At 45.7% G+C, this 22072-nt stretch overlaps 1 protein-coding gene across 1 annotated transcript in view; it reads right to left on the reverse strand.

Moving 5' to 3' along the window:
* Positions 1-6657: 6657 nt before the first annotated feature.
* Positions 6658-22072, reverse strand: part of LOC109886278 (actin-binding LIM protein 3) — a 93293-nt gene continuing 77878 nt past the window's right edge. The window contains exons 7-15 of the mRNA XM_031797258.1: positions 20430-20517; positions 20048-20106; positions 19115-19186; positions 11312-11500; positions 11079-11102; positions 10390-10522; positions 7773-7971; positions 6838-6863; positions 6658-6722 (exon numbers count right to left, since the gene is read on the reverse strand). Of these exons, the coding sequence (XP_031653118.1) occupies positions 6658-6722; positions 6838-6863; positions 7773-7971; positions 10390-10522; positions 11079-11102; positions 11312-11500; positions 19115-19186; positions 20048-20106; positions 20430-20517 (855 nt within the window). The remainder of the gene's footprint in view (positions 6723-6837; positions 6864-7772; positions 7972-10389; positions 10523-11078; positions 11103-11311; positions 11501-19114; positions 19187-20047; positions 20107-20429; positions 20518-22072) is intronic.

Here is a 22072-nt window from a genome sequence, read left to right on the forward strand (position 1 = left end):
ACAGAGGAGATAGATAGTCAGCTGGTATAGACAGGACAGAGGAGATAGATAGTTCATCTCTGGTACAGACAGACCAGACAGAGGAGATAGATAGTCAGATGGTACAGACAGACAGACAAGAGGAGATAGATAGTTCAGATGGTACAGACAGACAGACAGAGGAAGATAGATAGTCAGCTGGTATAGACAGACAGAGGGAGATAGATAGCCAGATGAATAGACAGACAGGTGTTTACACACGGGAGTGTGGTAAACAGGGAGTGATTGACTCTACTCACACAGACAGACACTAAACACACTTGAAAAGCTTAGACAGGGAATTATTTACACAGTGAGTCTGGAAGCTTCCCACAATAGATAACGGTTCTTGTAGAAATGGACGATCAGAGTTTATAGAACGGGTGGACATGGAGATTCAGAAGATAGCAAGGCAGACAGGTGACAGATTGTTGATGGAAAACAGACCGGTTTGAGGGACCAATAGATGGGAAAATAGAGTGACAGACAGACAGACAGACAGACCGACAGACAGACAGGACAGACAGGACGACAGACAGACAGACAGACAGCAACAGACAGACAGACAGACAGACAGCACAGACAGACAGACAGGACAGACAGACGAGACAGACAGACAGACAGACAGACAGACAGACAGACAGACAGACAGACAGACAGACAGACAGACAGACAGCAGACAGACAGACAGACAGACAACGACAGACAGACAGACAGACAGACAGACAGACAGACAGAGATAGATAGTCAGATTGTACAGACAGACAGACAAAGGAGATAGATAGTCCGATGGTACAGACAGACAGACAAAGGAGATAGATAGTCAGATTGTACAGACAGACAGACAGACAGACAGAGGAGATAGATAGTCAGATTGTACAGACAGACAGACAAAGGAGATAGATAGTCAGATGGTACAGACAGACAGACAGAGGAGATAGATAGTCAGCTGGTATAGACAGACAGAGGAGATAGATAGTCATCTGGTACAGACAGACAGACAGAGGAGATAGATAGTCAGATGGTACAGACAGACAGACAGAGGAGATAGATAGTCAGATGGTACAGACAGACAGACAGAGGAGATAGATAGTCAGATGGTATAGACAGACAGAGGAGATAGATAGCCAGATGATATAGACAGACAGGTGTTTACACACGGGGAGTGTGTAAACAGGGAGTGATTGACTCTTACTCACACAGACAGACACTAAACACACTTGAAAAGCTTAGACAGGGGAATTATTTACACAGTGAGTCTGGAAGCTTCCCACAATAGATAACGGCTTCTTGTAGAAATGGACGATCAGAGTTTATAGACTGGGTGGACATGGAGATAGAAGATAGCAAGGCAGACAGGTTGACAGATATGTTGATGGAAAACAGACCGGTTGAGGGACCAATAGATGGGAAAATAGAGTGACAGACAGACAGACAGACAGACAGACAGACAGACAGACAGACAGACAGACAGACAGACAGACAGACAGACAGACAGACAGACAGACAGACAGACAGACAGACAGGTGAGATAGATAGTCATCTGGTACAGACAGACAGGTGAGATAGATAGTCAGCTGGTACAGACAGGTAAAATAGATAGTCAGCTGGTACAGACATGTGAGATAGATGGTCATCTGGTACAGACATGTGAGATAGATAGTCATCTGGTACAGACATGTGAGATAGATAGTCATCTGGTACAGACATGTGAGATAGATAGTCATCTGGTGCAAACAGACAGGTGAGATAGATAGTCATCTGGTACAGACAGACAGGTGAGATAGATAGTCAGCTGGTACAGACAGGTAAAATAGATAGTCAGCTGGTACAGACATGTGAGATAGATGGTCATCTGGTACAGACATGTGAGACAGACAGACAGACAGACAGACAGACAGACAGACAGACAGACAGACAGACAGACAGACAGACAGACAGACAGACAGACAGACAGACAGACAGACAGACAGACAGACAGACAGACAGACAGACAGACAGACAGACAGACAGACAGACAGACAGACAGACAGACAGACAGACAGACAGACAGACAGACAGACAGACAGACAGAGGAGATAGATAGTCAGATTGTACAGACAGACAGACAAAGGAGATAGATAGTCAGATGGTACAGACAGACAGACAGAGGAGATAGATAGTCAGCTGGTATAGACAGACAGAGGAGATAGATAGTCATCTGGTACAGACAGACAGACAGAGGAGATAGATAGTCAGATGGTACAGACAGACAGACAGAGGAGATAGATAGTCAGATGGTACAGACAGACAGACAGAGGAGATAGATAGTCAGATGGTATAGACAGACAGAGGAGATAGATAGCCAGATGATATAGACAGACAGGTGTTTACACACGGGGAGTGTGTAAACAGGGAGTGATTGACTCTTACTCACACAGACAGACACTAAACACACTTGAAAAGCTTAGACAGGGGAATTATTTACACAGTGAGTCTGGAAGCTTCCCACAATAGATAACGGCTTCTTGTAGAAATGGACGATCAGAGTTTATAGACTGGGTGGACATGGAGATAGAAGATAGCAAGGCAGACAGGTTGACAGATATGTTGATGGAAAACAGACCGGTTGAGGGACCAATAGATGGGAAAATAGAGTGACAGACAGACAGACAGACAGACAGACAGACAGACAGACAGACAGACAGACAGACAGACAGACAGACAGACAGACAGACAGACAGACAGACAGACAGACAGACAGACAGACAGACAGACAGACAGACAGACAGACAGACAGACAGGTGAGATAGATAGTCAGCTGGTACAGACAGACAGACAGACAGACAGACAGACAGACAGACAGACAGACAGACAGACAGACAGACAGACAGACAGACAGACAGACAGGTGAGATAGATAGTCAGCTGGTACAGACAGACAGACAGACAGACAGACAGACAGACAGACAGACAGACAGACAGACAGACAGACAGACAGACAGACAGACAGACAGACAGACAGACAGACAGACAGACAGACAGACAGACAGACAGACAGACAGACAGACAGACAGACAGACAGACGAGATAGATAGTCAGATTGTACAGACAGACAGACAAAGGAGATAGATAGTCCGATGGTACAGACAGACAGACAAAGGAGATAGATAGTCAGATTGTACAGACAGACAGACAGACAGACAGAGGAGATAGATAGTCAGATTGTACAGACAGACAGACAAAGGAGATAGATAGTCAGATGGTACAGACAGACAGACAGAGGAGATAGATAGTCAGCTGGTATAGACAGACAGAGGAGATAGATAGTCATCTGGTACAGACAGACAGACAGAGGAGATAGATAGTCAGATGGTACAGACAGACAGACAGAGAAGATAGATAGTCAGATGGTACAGACAGACAGACAGAGGAGATAGATAGTCAGATGGTATAGACAGACAGAGGAGATAGATAGCCAGATGATATAGACAGACAGGTGTTTACACACGGGGAGTGTGTAAACAGGGAGTGATTGACTCTTACTCACACAGACAGACACTAAACACACTTGAAAAGCTTAGACAGGGGAATTATTTACACAGTGAGTCTGGAAGCTTCCCACAATAGATAACGGCTTCTTGTAGAAATGGACGATCAGAGTTTATAGACTGGGTGGACATGGAGATAGAAGATAGCAAGGCAGACAGGTTGACAGATATGTTGATGGAAAACAGACCGGTTGAGGGACCAATAGATGGGAAAATAGACAGACAGCAGACAGGCAGGTAGACAGGCAGACAGACAGAGACAGCAAACAGACAGGCAGACTGACAGATATGTTGATGGAAAACAGACCGGTTGAGGGACCAATAGACGACAGCAGACAGGCAGGCAGGCAGGCAGACAGCAAACAGACAGGCAGACAGACAGGCAGACAGACAGGCAGACACAGACAGACAGACAGACAGACAGACAGACAGACAGACAGACAGACAGACAGACAGACAGACAGACAGACAGACAGACAGACAGACAGACAGACAGGCAGACAGACAGACAGACAGACAGACAGGAGGAGGGTACTTACAGAGGTGAGTTAGTTCATCAGGGAAAGAGTGAAGGAGGGAAGTGAATTAACGTGATCAGAAACCATGAAAGGAAGAAAGGGAAGAAAGAAAAGAGAGATATTACTGCCATCCCAAGTCCCGATGTTTGTTACCAACATGGAAGATAACAGAACAGAGATACAACACTACCACTAACCACTCTAAATCAAAATGTATTGGTCACATACACATGGTTAGCAGATGTTATTGGTCACATACACATGGTTAGCAGATGTTATTGGTCACATACACATGGTTAGCAGATGTTATTGGTCACATACACATGGTTAGCAGATGTTATTGGTCACATACACATGGTTAGCAGATGTTATTGGTCACATACACATGGTTAGCAGATGTTATTGGTCACATACACATGGTTAGCAGATGTTATTGGTCACATACACATGGTTGGCAGATGTTATTGCGAGTGTAGCGAAATGCTTTAAGTCAACCCTACAATACCATGAGTCCTAATCACTATTTATTTATCTAACCTATATCCACAAGTGAGTCATATATCATAGTATCTCTTCCATGTAGGTATCATTGGACTAATGAGCACATAACAGGCCTGTGGTCTATGGATGAACCCATGTCTCCTCTAGTGGCCAACACATGTCCTCTATTGAACAGAATCACAGAACAATATGAGGGATCAATATCACTAGAGTGGACTGAATAATACTGCTGATTATGCTAATACTCCCTCCCTCTCTCCCTCTCTCCCTCCCTATCTCTCTCTCCATCCCTCTCCCCCTCCCACTCCCTCTCCCTGGAGTGTGTCCTATTTCCATAACCATGTGACCTGACTAAGAACAACTCCTGACCCTCATTCATAACACACCATAACCACACGCCTGTGATGCACTGTTCTATAATACTCTTATAGCATGATAACACTCACAACACAGTAACACACACATACCACAGTAACACACACACACCACAGTACACACACACCACAGTACACACACACATACCACAGTACACACACACCACAGTAACACACACACATACCACAGTACACACACACCACAGTACACACACACATACCACAGTACACACACACCACAGTAACACACACACCACAGTAACACACACACACCACAGTAACACACACACACCACAGTAACACACACACACACCACAGTAACACACACACACACCACAGTACACACACACATACCACAGTAACACACACACACCACAGTAACACACACACACCACAGTAACACACACACACCACAGTACACACACACATACCACAGTACACACACACATACCACAGTACACACACACCACAGTACACACACACCACAGTAACACACACACACCACAGTAACACACACACACCACAGTAACACACACACACCACAGTAACACACACACACCACAGTACACACACACCACAGTAACACACACACACCACAGTAACACACACACACCACAGTAACACACACACACCACAGTAACACACACACACCACAGTACACACACACACCACAGTACACACACATACCACAGTAACACACACACACCACAGTAACACACACATACCACAGTAAATCACACACCACAGTAACACACACATACCACAGTAAATCACACACACCACAGTACACACACACCACAGTAACATACACACACCACAGTACACACACACCACAGTAACACACACCACAGTAACACACACCACAGTAACACACACACACCACAGTACACACACACACCACAGTACACACACAACACAGTAACACACACCACAGTAACACACACACACATTCACACCACAGTAACTAGTGGTTTGGTTTCATTCTAAACTAGATGAGTGAAGCTAGGTCCCACTGAGACCTGAACTAACCCTTCATCTACCACTGTGGTCTTATAAGAGACCTGAACTAACCCTTCATCTACCACTGTGGTCTCATAAGAGACCTGAACTAAACCGTCATCTACCACTGTGGTCTCATAAGAGACCTGAACTAACCCTTCATCTACCACTGTGGTCTTATAAGAGACCTGAACTAACCCTTCATCTACCACTGTGGTCTCATAAGAGACCTGAACTAAACCGTCATCTACCACTGTGGTCTCATAAGAGACCTGAACTAACCCTTCATCTACCACTGTGGTCTCATAAGAGACCTGAACTAAACTGTCATCTACCACTGTGGTCTCATAAGAGACCTGAACTAAACCGTCATCTACCACAGTGGTCTCATAAGAGACCTGAACTAACCCTTCATCTACCACTGTGGTCTTATAAGAGACCTGAACTAACCCTTCATCTACCACTGTGGTCTCATAAGAGACCTGAACTAACCCTTCATCTACCACTGTGGTCTCATAAGAGACCTGAACTAACCCTTCATCTACCACTGTGGTCTTATAAGAGACCTGAACTAACCCTTCATCTACCACTGTGGTCTCATAAGAGACCTGAACTAACCCTACAAGCACAATACTAAGGGCTACTACACTGATAGGAAGACAGGCTACAGAAAACATTAATCAGTCACTGATGGGACAACAGCCAGGATAAGGCGGGGCTAAGCCACTGTACCCGTTCTCTTATAGATGGGAGGTTTGCTGTAGATGTTGGGTTCACCTGAGGCTGGAGAAAGAGAGGGAGGGAGGAGAGAGGGAGGGGAGGAGATTGATGTGAAACATGGAGGAGTGAGGGAGGAAGTGAAGGGTAGAAGGAGGTAAAGGGAAGAGCTATACCGAACCATAGCGACCGTAGCGACCGTAGCGGCTGATAACAAGACAGTTTGAGGAAAGTTTGAGAAAGTTTGAGATGGAAAGATGAGGAGATGAAGAGATGAGAAGATGAAAAGATGAGGAGATGGAAAGATGAGGAGATGGAAAGATGAGGAGATGGACAGATGAGGAGATGGAGAGAAGATGGAAAGATGAGGAGATGGAAAGATGAGGAGATGGAAAGATGAGGAGAAGAAAGAGAAGATGGAAAGATGAGAATATGGAAAGATGAGAATATGGAAAGATGAGGAGATGGAAAGATGAGAATATGGAAAGATGAGGAGATGGAAAGATGAGGAGATGATTAAAAGATGGAAAGATGAGGTGATGAAGAGAAGATGGAAAGATGAGGTGATGTAGAGAAGATGGAATGTTGAGGAGATTATGATACGATGGAAAGATGAGGTGATGAAGAGAAGATGGAAAGATGAGGAGACAAAGAAAAGATGGAAAGATGAGGAGATGAAGAGAAGATGGAAAGATGAGGAGATGAAGAGAAGATGGAAAGATGAGGAGATGAAGAGAAGATGGAAAGATGAGGAGATGAAGATACAATGGAAAGATAAGGAGATGAAGAGAAGATGGAAAGATGAGGAGATGATTAAAAGATGGAAAGATGAGGGGATGAAGAGAAGATGGAAATATGAGGTGATGAAGAGAAGATGGAAAGATGAGGTGATGTAGAGAAGATGGAAAGATGAGGAGATGAAGATACGATGGAAAGATGAGGAGATGAAGAGAAGATGGAACGATGAGGTGATGAAGAGAAGATGGAAAGATGAGGAGACAAAGAAAAGATGGAAAGATGAGGAGATGAAGAGAAGATGGAAAGATGAGGAGATGAAGAGAAGATGGAAAGATGAGGAGATGAAGAGAAGATGGAAAGATGAGGAGATGAAGAGGGCACGTCCCAAATGGCACCCTATTCCAAATATATTGCACTTCCATAGAGAATAGGGGGCCATTGGGGCACAGTTGAAGTGTGGTCCTACCTGGTACATGGAAATGCTTGGGGGCGTGGTATGTGGTAGGAGTACTAGGCCGCCCCTCCAGCGAGCCGTAATAGGGTGAGCTCCTGCCACTCTCAGAGCCTGCAGCCAGCACTAGCCAATCACAGCAAAGGAAACATGAGCATGAAGAAAGGGCTTTGTCCAGTCCCTCCCAACCAATCAGAACCAAAGGAAAAGGTGATCAACAGTGGCTGCAGCATTGAGGAAAGGCAAACTGGACCATCTTAGCACAGAAGGAACGGTACACGCTTCCTCCCCCTGCTAGTCACTGCTTTTAAATGCATTAACTGTCACATGGTGGAATATACAGTGCAGTCGGAAAGTATTCAGACCCTTTGACTTTTTGCACATTGTGTTAAGTTACAGCCTTATTCTAAAAAATAAATCTGCATCAATCTACACACAATACCCCATATTGACAAAGCAAAGACGGATTGTTAGAAATATTTGCAAATCTATCTTATTTACATAAGTATTCAGACACTTTGCTATGAGACTCGAAATTCAGCTCAGGTGCCTCCTGTTTCCATTGATCATCCTTGATATGTTTCTACAATTTGATTGGAGTCCGGGGAGAACGTTCCCCTTCCAACAGGACAACAACCCTAAAACACAGCCAAGACAATGCAGGAGTGGCTTTGGGACAAGTCTTACAATGTCCTTGAGTGGCCCAGCCAGAGCCCGGACTTGAACCCGATAGAACATCTCTTGAGAGACCTGAAAATAGCTGTGCAGCAACGCTCCCCATCCAATCTGACAGAGTTTGAGAGGATCTGCAGAGAAGAATGGGAGAAACTCCCCAAATACAGGTGTGCCAAGCTTGTAGTGTCATACCCAAGAAGAATCAATGCTGTAATCGCTGCCAAAGGTGCTTGAACAAAGTACTGAGTAAAGGGTCTGAATACCTATGTAAATGTAATATTTCAGTTGTTTATTACCTATTTCTAAAAAAATGTTATTGCTTTTTCAATATGGGGTATTGTGTGTAGATTGATGAGGGAAAAAAACGATTTAATATATTTTAGAATAAGGCTGTAACGTAACAAAATGTGTAAAAAGTCAAGGGATCTGAATGCTTTGCGAAGGCACTGTCCATCTATTGGTTTTACTGTCTGTGGCCAGAGAGGGAAGGACATGGAAAGAAAGAGGAGGAATGTATTTTTTTTGTTCCAGAGTGCTGAACAGCAACCTGAGGCTGAACAGCAACCTGAGGCTAGACCCTCCTGATCTTGAATGTTTGGTTAAAACACTACACCAATACGATTTCATGGACTGAAAGGTTGATTGATTGGTTGATTGGTGTGTGCGTGCGTATGTGTGTGCATGTGTGTGAGTCACCAGGGTGTCCATAGTGCTGCGGTGAGCGAGGTGTGATGGGAGACATGGCTTGGTGTGTGTGTTACTCACTAGGGTGTCCATAGTGCTGCGGTGAGCGAGGCCTGATGGGAGACATGGCTTGGTGTGTGTGTTACTCACCAGGGTGTCCATAGTGCTGCGGTGAGCGAGGCCTGATGGGAGACATGGCTTGGTGTGTGTGTTACTCACCAGAGTGTCCATAGTGCTGCGGTGAGCGAGGCCTGATGGGAGACATGGCTTGGTGTGTGTGTTACTCACCAGGGTGTCCATAGTGCTGCGGTGAGCGAGGCCTGATGGGAGACATGGCTTGGTGTGTGTGTTACTCACAAGGGTGTCCATAGTGCTGCGATGAGCGAGGCCTGATGGGAGACATGGCTTGGTGTGTGTGTTACTCACCAGGGTGTCCATAGTGCTGCGGTGAGCGAGGCCTGATGGGAGACATGGCTTGGTGTGTGTGTTACTCACCAGGGTGTCCATAGTGCTGCGGTGAGCGAGGCGTGATGGGAGACATGGCTTGGTGTGTGTGTTACTCACCAGGGTGTCCATAGTGCTGCGGTGAGCGAGGCCTGATGGGAGACATGGCTTGGTGTGTGTGTTACTCACCAGGGTGTCCATAGTGCTGCGGTGAGCGAGGCCTGATGGGAGACATGGCTTGGTGTGTGTGTTACTCACCTGGGTGTCCATAGTGCTGCGGTGAGCGAGGCCTGATGGGAGACATGGCTTGGTGTGTGTGTTACTCACCAGGGTGTCCATAGTGCTGCGGTGAGCGAGGCCTGATGGGAGACATGGCTTGGTGTGTGTGTTACTCACCAGGGTGTCCATAGTGCTGCGGTGAGCGAGGCCTGATGGGAGACATGGCTTGGTGTGTGTGTTACTCACCAGGGTGTCCATAGTGCTGCGGTGAGCGAGGCGTGATGGGAGACATGGCTTGGTGTGTGTGTTACTCACCAGGGTGTCCATAGTGCTGCGGTGAGCGAGGCCTGATGGGAGACATGGCTTGGTGTGTGTGTGACTCACCAGGGTGTCCATAGTGCTGCGGTGAGTGAGGCCTGATGGGAGACATGGCTTGGTGTGTGTGTTACTCACCAGGGTGTCCATAGTGCTGCGGTGAGCGAGGCCTGATGGGAGACATGGTTTGGTGTGTGTGTGACTCACCAGGGTGTCCATAGTGCTGCGGTGAGTGAGGCATGATGGGAGACATGGCTTGGCGGTTGAAGGAGGGAGAGCCGTCCATGTAGGCAGGGCTGGAACACTGTCTCTGTCTCTTGTCTATATTGTAATACAGCTTCTAAAGGGAGAGGGAGAAGAGGGCGAGGGGGGATGACAGAGTGGGGGAGAGGGGGGATGACAGAGTGGGGGAGAGGGGGGATGACAGAGTGGGGGAGAGGGGGGATGACAGAGTGGGGGAGAGGGGGGATGACAGAGTGGGGGAGAAAGAAAGAAAAAGAGGTACAGACAGAGATAGAGCAAGAGAGAAGGGTAAAGAAAGACAGATACTGTACAACAACAAGGTTACTAACCTGAGAACAGAGTCCCAGGTGACTGTAAAACAACAAGGTTACTAACCTGAGAACAGAGTCCCAGGTGACTGTAAAACAACAAGGTTACTAACCTGAGAACAGAGTCCCAGGTGACTGTAAAACAACAAGGTTACTAACCTGAGAACAGAGTCCCAGGTGACTGTAAAACAACAAGGTTACTAACCTGAGAACAGAGAGTCCCAGGTGACTGTAAACCAACAAGGTTACTAACCTGAGAACAGAGTCCCAGGTGACTGTAAAACAACAAGGTTACTAACCTGAGAACAGAGTCCCAGGTGACTGTAAAACAACAAGGTTACTAACCTGAGAACAGAGAGTCCCAGGTGACTGAAAAACAAATACATGAGAAAGAAAGCAGAAATGATTGTCTGAAGCATAATGGACCATCATCTCAACTCAGGAAATAGATTCAGTTCAGTTCATCAATATTAGAAACATATTTATTCATCTTGTTTATCAACTGTCAGTGAATTTAGAGAAGACGTAAAAGAAAATAACATAGGTGTATTTCCTGAAAGCTCCGTAGCATTTAGTACCTCTCCATAGCTGAAGGTCTCTATGTCATCTGAGGAGTATCTGGGGTAGGGCTGGTAGGATGATATGGTAGGATGATGCTGGGACTGGTAGGATGATATGAGGTCAGGTGGCTGGACCTCGTATATGGCCTTGACCTTAGGCAGTGCAGCCAAGTCCTTATAGTCTAGTATCTCATTCTCCACCCTGGCCTGGGATGGGACACGACAGGACACACACACACGCATGCACACACACACACACACACACACACACACACACACACACACACACACACACACACACACACACACACACACACACACACACACACACACACACACACACACACACACACACACACACACACACACACACTCACATGAACAACATTTACGCATGCAAAACCAAAGACATGGATTGTGTGCTGCAGACTGTAAAGCATGCTGACAGCCATACACTGACACAACACATACAGTTCACATGTGACTGACTGCTGAATATATACTGTAGGAGCTGGTCACTCCCTGACATGACCTTCAGCTCCACAAAGCAATGGGGAGAGAGAGAGAGAGAGAGAGAGAGAGAGAGAGAGAGAGAGAGAGAGAGCGCAGGAGGGAGTGAGGGAGGGGGAGAGAGAGTGTGAGAGAGAGCGAGAGAGCGAGAGAGCTAACTGTGTGTTTTCCCCTCATCCATCACCCTGAGCAGGTCATTGATTATGAGGCCAGAGCTCAGAAAACACACACACACACCTGCTCATGCATGGATGTGTGTGTGTCTCTACATGTGTTTACGTGGATGAATGTGTAAGCTAATGTTTCCAACACCAGTAGTGACCTATACAGTATAGCTCAGCAAAGTCTAGGAGTCCAGACAGAGCACACACACACACACACACACACACACACACACACACACACACACAGGTTGTGTCCGAATATGACTGACAGACATAACAAGAGGACCTAGCCAGCAGTGTAAGGTGAGGTCACGGGTCAGGGGTCAGGGGTGAGTGGAGAATGAACAGGTGTGTCCTATCTGTACTGGGCAGGGCGACAGTGACTATGTCACAACTATCTCTCCTTCCTCCCAAAATGTGCTCCTGTTCACTTCTCTTCACTGATTTAACATGGTCCATTCACACCTGCACCGTTGTGAACAGCCCACGACAGCGCCTATTCCCCCTGTGGAGGCTGAAAAGTTTGGGCCTGAGCCCTAGGTTCCTCAAAAGGTTCTACAGATGCACCATCGAGAGCATTTTGAATGGCTGCATCACAGCTTGATATAGTAAATGCACCGCCCTCAACAGCAAAGCACTAAAGAGGATGGTGCGGACTGCCCAGTACATCACTGGGGCCGAGCTCCCTGCCATCCAGGACCTCTATACCAGGGAGAGACAGAGAAAGACTCCCAAGTCATAGACTGTTCACTGTGCTACTATCCGGCAAATGGTACCAGAGCATAGGCTCTCAGACCAACAGGCTCCGAGACATCATAAGACTGCAAAATAATGAATGAATGGTTACCCGGTCTATCTGCACTGACCCTATCTGTTGTTCTGCCAATGAACATGGCCCTGTTACCCGGTCTATCTGCACTGACCCTATCTGTTGTTCTGCCAATGAACATGGCAGTTAACCCACTGTTCCCGGTAGGCCGTCGTGGTAAATAAGAATTTGTTCTTAACTGACTCGCCTGGTTAAATAAAGGTTACATTTTCACACTGTCAGAGTCTATCTAGAGGAGAGCGAAGGAGTCAGGCGCAGGACACAGGTAAGAGTAAAAACCACTGTGTTTACTGAGCAGAACACGTGTCAAACTGTCAGAGTCTATCTAGAGGAGAGCGAAGGAGTAAGGCGCAGGACACAGGTAAGAGTAAAAACCACTGTGTTTACTGAGCAGAACACGTGTCAAACTGTCAGAGTCTATCTAGAGGAGAGCGAAGGAGTCAGGCGCAGGACACAGGTAAGAGTAAAAACCACTGTGTTTACTGAGCAGAACACGTGTCAAACTGTCAGAGTCTATCTAGAGGAGAGCGAAGGAGTCAGGCGCAGGACACAGGTAAGAGTAAAAACCACTGTGTTTACTGAGCAGAACACGTGTCAAACTGTCAGAGTCTATCTAGAGGAGAGCGAAGGAGTCAGGCGCAGGACACAGGTAAGAGTAAAAACCACTGTGTTTACTGAGCAGAACACGTGTCAAACTGTCAGAGTCTATCTAGAGGAGAGCGAAGGAGTCAGGCGCAGGACACAGGTAAGAGTAAAAACCACTGTGTTTACTGAGCAGAACACGTGTCAAACTGTCAGAGTCTATCTAGAGGAGAGCGAAGGAGTCAGGCGCAGGACACAGGTAAGAGTAAAAACCACTGTGTTTACTGAGCAGAACACGTGTCAAACTGTCAGAGTCTATCTAGAGGAGAGCGAAGGAGTCAGGCGCAGGACACAGGTAAGAGTAAAAACCACTGTGTTTACTGAGCAGAACACGTGTCAAACTGTCAGAGTCTATCTAGAGGAGAGCGAAGGAGTCAGGCGCAGGACACAGGTAAGAGTAAAAACCACTGTGTTTACTGAGCAGAACACGTGTCAAACTGTCAGAGTCTATCTAGAGGAGAGCGAAGGAGTCAGGCGCAGGACACAGGTAAGAGTAAAAACCACTGTGTTTACTGAGCAGAACACGTGTCAAACTGTCAGAGTCTATCTAGAGGAGAGCGAAGGAGTCAGGCGCAGGACACAGGTAAGAGTAAAAACCACTGTGTTTACTGAGCAGAACACGTGTCAAACTGTCAGAGTCTATCTAGAGGAGAGCGAAGGAGTCAGGCGCAGGACACAGGTAAGAGTAAAACCACTGTGTTTACTGAGCAGAACACGTGTCAAACTGTCAGAGTCTATCTAGAGGAGAGCGAAGGAGTCAGGCGCAGGACACAGGTAAGAGTAAAACCACTGTGTTTACTGAGCAGAACACGTGTCAAACTGTCAGAGTCTATCTAGAGGAGAGCGAAGGAGTCAGGCGCAGGACACAGGTAAGAGTAAAAACCACTGTGTTTACTGAGCAGAACACGTGTCAAACTGTCAGAGTCTATCTAGAGGATAGTGAAGGAGTCAGGCGCAGGACACAGGTAAGAGTAAAACCACTGTGTTTACTGAGCAGAACACGTGTCAAACTGTCAGAGTCTATCTAGAGGAGAGCGAAGGAGTCAGGCGCAGGACACAGGTAAGAGTAAAACCACTGTGTTTACTGAGCAGAACACGTGTCAAACTGTCAGAGTCTATCTAGAGGAGAGCGAAGGAGTCAGGCGCAGGACACAGGTAAGAGTAAAACCACTGTGTTTACTGAGCAGAACACGTGTCAAACTGTCAGAGTCTATCTAGAGGAGAGCGAAGGAGTCAGGCGCAGGACACAGGTAAGAGTAAAACCACTGTGTTTACTGAGCAGAACACGTGTCAAACTGTCAGAGTCTATCTAGAGGAGAGCGAAGGAGTCAGGCGCAGGACACAGGTAAGAGTAAAACCACTGTGTTTACTGAGCAGAACACGTGTCAAACTGTCAGAGTCTATCTAGAGGAGAGCGAAGGAGTCAGGCGCAGGACACAGGTAAGAGTAAAAACCACTGTGTTTACTGAGCAGAACACGTGTCAAACTGTCAGAGTCTATCTAGAGGATAGTGAAGGAGTCAGGCGCAGGACACAGGTAAGAGTAAAACCACTGTGTTTACTGAGCAGAACACGTGTCAAACTGTCAGAGTCTATCTAGAGGAGAGCGAAGGAGTCAGGCGCAGGACACAGGTAAGAGTAAAACTACTGTGTTTACTGAGCAGAACACGTGTCAAACTGTCAGAGTCTATCTAGAGGAGAGCGAAGGAGTCAGGCGCAGGACACAGGTAAGAGTAAAACCACTGTTTACTGAGCAGAACACGTGTCAAACTGTCAGAGTCTATCTAGAGGAGAGCGAAGGAGTCAGGCGCAGGACAGAGGTAAGAGTAAAACCACTGTATTTACTGAGCAGAACACGTGTCAAACTGTCAGAGTCTATCTAGAGGAGAGCGAAGGAGTCAGGCGCAGGACACAGGTAAGAGTAAAATCACTGTATTTACTGAGCAGAACACGTGTCAAACTGTCAGAGTCTATCTAGAGGAGAGCGAAGGAGTCAGGCGCAGGACACAGGTAAGAGTAAAACCACTGTATTTACTGAGCAGAACACGTGTCAAACTGTCAGAGTCTATCTAGAGGAGAGCGAAGGAGTCAGGCGCAGGACACAGGTAAGAGTAAAACCACTGTATTTACTGAGCAGAACACGTGTCAAACTGTCAGAGTCTATCTAGAGGAGAGCGAAGGAGTCAGGCGCAGGACACAGGTAAGAGTAAAAACCACTGTGTTTACTGAGCAGAACACGTGTCAAACTGTCAGAGTCTATCTAGAGGAGAGCGAAGGAGTCAGGCGCAGGACACAGGTAAGAGTAAAACCACTGTATTTACTGAGCAGAACACGTGTCAAACTGTCAGAGTCTATCTAGAGGAGAGCGAAGGAGTCAGGCGCAGGACACAGGTAAGAGTAAAAACCACTGTGTTTACTGAGCAGAACACGTGTCAAACTGTCAGAGTCTATCTAGAGGAGAGCGAAGGAGTCAGGCGCAGGACACAGGTAAGAGTAAAACCACTGTGTTTACTGAGCAGAACACGTGTCAAACTGTCAGAGTCTATCTAGAGGAGAGCGAAGGAGTCAGGCGCAGGACACAGGTAAGAGTAAAACCACTGTGTTTACTGAGCAGAACACGTGTCAAACTGTCAGAGTCTATCTAGAGGAGAGCGAAGGAGTCAGGCGCAGGACACAGGTAAGAGTAAAAACCACTGTGTTTACTGAGCAGAACACGTGTCAAACTGTCAGAGTCTATCTAGAGGAGAGTGAAGGAGTCAGGCGCAGGACACAGGTAAGAGTAAAACCACTGTATTTACTGAGCAGAACACGTGTCAAACTGTCAGAGTCTATCTAGAGGATAGTGAAGGAGTCAGGCGCAGGACACAGGTAAGAGTAAAAACCACTGTGTTTACTGAGCAGAACACGTGTCAAACTGTCAGAGTCTATCTAGAGGATAGTGAAGGAGTCAGGCGCAGGACACAGGTAAGAGTAAAAACCACTGTGTTTACTGAGCAGAACACGTGTCAAACTGTCAGAGTCTATCTAGAGGAGAGCGAAGGAGTCAGGCGCAGGACACAGGTAAGAGTAAAACCACTGTATTTACTGAGCAGAACACGTGTCAAACTGTCAGAGTCTATCTAGAGGAGAGCGAAGGAGTCAGGCGCAGGACACAGGTAAGAGTAAAAACCACTGTGTTTACTGAGCAGAACACGTGTCAAACTGTCAGAGTCTATCTAGAGGAGAGCGAAGGAGTCAGGCGCAGGACACAGGTAAGAGTAAAAACCACTGTGTTTACTGAGCAGAACACGTGTCAAACTGTCAGAGTCTATCTAGAGGAGAGCGAAGGAGTCAGGCGCAGGACACAGGTAAGAGTAAAACCACTGTATTTACTGCATCTGAGAACAGAACAAAAATCCCGTTATAAAACAAATACAAAACAGGATACGAACTCCAACACACGAAAGACAATCACGCACAAAACAGAACGGGAAACCGGAGGGTTAAATAAGGAACATAATCATGAGATGGGAACCAGGTGTGTAAAACAGACAAAACAAAAGGAAAACTGAAACATGGATCGGTGGCAGCTAGAAAGCCGGTGACGTCGACCGCCGAACGCCGCCCGAACAAGGAGAGGGAACAACTTCGGTGGAAGTCGTGACAGACACTTTTGCAGAAAAACCCCACAAACAACAAACACTTTTACACTCATCATTTTCTGCTGCTGCTCTGTTCTTAATTTTACTCTTATTATTATCTATCCTGATGTCTAGTCACTTTACCCTGCCTTCATGTACATATCTACCTCAACTACCATATTATCTATCCTGATGTCTAGTCACTTTACCCTGCCTTCATGTACATATCTACCTCAACTACCATATTATCTATCCTGATGTCTAGTCACTTTACCCTGCCTTCATGTACATATCTACCTCAACTACCATATTATCTATCCTGATGTCTAGTCACTTTACCCTGCCTTCATGTACATATCTACCTCAACTACCATATTATCTATCCTGATGTCTAGTCACTTTACCCTGCCTTCATGTACATATCTACCTCAACTACCATATTATCTATCCTGATGTCTAGTCACTTTACCCTGCCTTCATGTACATATCTACCTCAAATACCTTATTATTATCTATCCTGATGTCTAGTCACTTTACCCTGCCTTCATGTACATATCTACCTCAAATACCTTATTATTACCTATCTGTCACGCCCTGACCTTGGATATCCTTTTTATGTCTCTATTTTGGTTTGGTCAGGGCGTAAGTTGGGGTGGGAATTTCTATGTGTTGCGTTTCTATATAGCTCCACATTGATCTGGTACTGGTACTCCCTGTATATAGCTCCACATTGATCTGGTACTGGTACTCCCAGTATATAGCTCTACGTTGATCTGGCACTGGTACTACCTGTATATAGCTCCTCATTGATCTGTTACTGGTACTCCCTGTACATAGCTCCACATAGATCTGGTACTGGTACTTCCTGTATATAGTTCTACATTGATCTGGTACTGGTACTCCCTGTATATAGCTCTACATTGATCTGGTACTGGTACTTCCTGTATATAGCTCTACATTGATCTGGTACTGGTACTCCCTGTATATAGCTCTACATTGATCTGGTACTTCCTGTATATAGCTCCACATTGATCTGGTACTGGTACTTCCTGTACATAGCTCCACATTGATCTGGTACTGGTACTTCCTGTATATAGCTCCACATTGATCTGGTACTGGTACTTCCTGTACATAGCTCCACATTGATCTGGTACTGGTACTTCCTGTACATAGCTCCACATTGATCTGGTACTGGTACTTCCTGTATATAGCTCCACATTGATCTGGTACTGGTACTTCCTGTACATATCTCCACATTGATCTGGTACTGGTACTTCCTGTATATAGCTCCACATTGATCTGGTACTGGTACTTCCTGTATATAGCTCTACATTGATCTGGTACTGGTACTCCCTGTATATAGCTCCACATTGATCTGGTACTGGTACTTCCTGTACATAGCTCCACATTGATCTGGTACTGGTACTTCCTGTACATAGCTCCACATTGATCTGGTACTGGTACTTCCTGTACATAGCTCCACATTGATCTGGTACTGGTACTTCCTGTACATAGCTCCACATTGATCTGGTACTGGTACTTCCTGTACATAGCTCCACATTGATCTGGTACTGGTACTTCCTGTATATAGCTCCACATTGATCTGGTACTGGTACTTCCTGTACATAGCTCCACATTGATCTGGTACTGGTACTTCCTGTATATAGCTCCACATGGATCTGGTACTGGTACTTCCTGTATATAGCTCCATTCTTGTGTGTTTTATTCCTTCTGTGTTACCATTTTTCTTTTTATTATAATTTTGTAACTCTGCAACATTGGGAAAGGCCCGTAAGTAAGCATTTCACGTAGAGAGTACAGCTGTTGTATTCGGCCTATATGAAAAATCATTCATTTGATTTGATAGGAAATGACATGTGGTTGATATTCCCACTAGCCTATGCCTACACCAATCAAATGCTTTGAGATAGCGAGAAATAGTGAAAAATAGTGAACGAGTGCACACTTCAGGAGAAAATGGTTTGTATTTTCAAAGCTAGTGGGCCCTGAAGGTTGTGTGGAGCTAGAGGAAGATTGACTTGTGATTGGTTACTTACGCAGATGACGCGGCTGGGAGAACCAATAGACGAACCCGGTGGAGAGATGGAGGTCTCTGACAGACGTCTGTGCTGTGAAAAGAAAGAAAAGAAAGAGCAATGAGGGTAAAGAAATCTATTGTCAAAATGTTTCTCATTCCAGACGACGTTTGTTTCTGTAGAGTAGAGTGAAATCTGTGTTCTGTAAAGTAGAGTAAAATGTATGTTCTGTAGAGTAGAGTGATATCTGTGTTCTGTAGAGTAGAGTGAAATTTGTGTTCTGTAGAGTAGAGTAAAATTTATGTTCTGTAGAGTAGAGTGATATCTGTGTTCTGTAGAGTAGAGTGAAATCTGTGTTCTGTAGAGTAGAGTGAAATCTGTGTTCTGTAAAGTAGAGTAAAATTTATGTTCTGTAGAGTAGAGTGATATCTGTGTTCTGTAGAGTAGAGTGAAATTTGTGTTCTGTAGAGTAGAGTAAAATTTATGTTCTGTAGAGTAGAGTGATATCTGTGTTCTGTAGAGTAGAGTGAAATCTGTGTTCTGTAGAGTAGAGTGAAATCTGTGTTCTGTAAAGTAGAGTAAAATTTATGTTCTGTAGAGTAGAGTGATATCTGTGTTCTATAGAGTGATATCTGTGATCTGTACAGTAGAGTGATATCTGTGTCCTATAGAGTAGAGTGATATCTGTGTTCTGTAGAGTAGAGTGATATCTGTGTTCTGTAGAGTAGAGTGAAATCTGTGTTCTGTAGAGTAGAGTGAAATCTGTGTTCTGTAGAGTAGAGTGAAATCTGTGTTCTGTAGAGTAGAGTGAAATCTGTGTTCTGTAAAGTAGAGTAAAATTTATGTTCTGTAGAGTATAGTGATATCTGTGTTCTGTAGAGTGATATCTGTGTTCTGTAGAGTAGAGTGATATCTGTGTTCTGTAGAGTAGAGTGATATCTGTGGTTGTCTCACCCTGAGTCTTCTCTCTGCTCTGGCCGCCTGCTTACACAAAGGATGCCACACTTCACCACCTGACAGAGAGAGAGAGACAGAGAGAGACAGAGAGAGACAGAGAGCGAGAGACAGAGAGAGAGAGACAGAGAGAGAGAGACAGAGAGAGACAGAGAGCGAGAGACAGAGAGAGAGAGACAGAGAGGAAGACAGAGAGAGAGTCCTTGTGATGTTTATAAGTCAGTGATGTTTAGAAGTCAGTGATGCTGTGTGTGTGTGTGTGTGTGTGTGTGTGTGTGTGTGTGTGTGTGTGTGTGTGTGTGTGTGTGTGTGTGTGTGTGTGTGTGTGTGTGTGTGTGTGTGTGTGTGTGTGTGTGTGTGTGTGTGTGTGTGTGTGTTTTACCATGCAGGTACATTTCTTCTCCCTCTGTGAACATCATGTGACATCGGGCACAGCGGGCACAGGTAGGGTGGTAGTGTTTCCCCCCTGCCTGGAGAGAGAAAGAGAGAGAGCGACACAGAGAGAGAGACACACACAGAGCGACAGAGAGAGAGAGACACACACACAGAGAGACAGAGACAGACACTGAGAGAGATTCATTTCTCTATTTTTTGTGTTTTTAAGATGAGATAAACACTCAAATCTAAAAATAATTCAAGACAAGTGATGAACAACAACTACAACTCAATAAGACGTTTTGACTCTCGCTAGCTAGCTAGCTACACAACAAAAACCTAGCTAGCTAGCTACACAACAAAAACCTAGCTAGCTAGCTACACAACCAAAACCGAGCAAGCTAGCTACACAACAAAAACCTATCTAGCTAGCTACACAACAAAAACCTAGCTAGCTAGCTACACAACAAAAACCTAGCTAGCAGGCTAACAAGCTAGCCAGAAAAATTTAGCAAGGGAAGTTAATACAACTACATTAAATGACCAAACTGAGTGAGTAAATCAAAAAGGAGCACGGACTATAACATTAAACCCATCTTCTGAGTCCATTCTCTACCGTCAAGAGGCCAAAAACGACACAACGAGGAAAGCTTTTAAACAGAAACTACTAAAGGGGAGGCCATTCTTAATCTGGTTAAAAATCAACAAGGAGGCTATCTTGACAGATAAAAACGTCTTCCTCTGTGCCACATACATTCCCCCCTCAGAGTCACCCTATTTCAATGAAGAGAGTTTCTCCATTCTGGAGGGGGAGACTAGTCACGTTCAGGCCCAAGGCAACATACTGGTATGTGGAGACCTGAATGCTAGAACAGCAGAAGAACTAGACACTATTAACAGTCAAGGGGACAAACACCTACCAGGAAGCAACAACCCTTCCCTCCCCACATACCCCCCCAGAAACAACTATGACAAAGTGAAAAACTAAAATGGAGTACAGCTCCTGAAGCCCTGTTGAACACTGGGTCTGTACATAGTCAATGGTAGGCTGAGAGAGGACTCTTTAGGTAGGTACACCTACAGCTCTGTGGAACACTGGGTCTGTACATAGTCAATGGTAGGCTGAGAGGGGACTCTTTAGGTAGGTACACCTACAGCTCTGTGGAACACTGGGTCTGTACATAGTCAATGGTAGGCTGAGAGGGGACTCTTTAGGTAGGTACACCTACAGCTCTGTGGAACACTGGGTCTGTACATAGTCAATGGTAGGCTGAGAGGGGACTCTTTAGGTAGGTACACCTACAGCTCTGTGGAACACTGGGTCTGTACATAGTCAATGGTAGGCTGAGAGGGGACTCTTTAGGTAGGTACACCTACAGCTCTGTGGAACACTGGGTCTGTACATAGTCAATGGTAGGCTGAGAGGGGACTCTTTAGGTAGGTACACCTACAGCTCTGTGGAACACTGGGTCTGTACATAGTCAATGGTAGGCTGAGAGGGGACTCTTTAGGTAGGTACACCTACAGCTCTGTGGAACACTGGGTCTGTACATAGTCAATGGTAGGCTGAGAGGGGACTCTTTAGGTAGGTACACCTACAGCTCTGTGGAACACTGGGTCTGTACATAGTCAATGGTAGGCTGAGAGGGG

The sequence above is a fragment of the Oncorhynchus kisutch genome, linkage group LG19 (genome assembly GCF_002021735.2).
Source record: "Oncorhynchus kisutch isolate 150728-3 linkage group LG19, Okis_V2, whole genome shotgun sequence".
Lineage (NCBI taxonomy): Eukaryota > Metazoa > Chordata > Actinopteri > Salmoniformes > Salmonidae > Oncorhynchus > Oncorhynchus kisutch.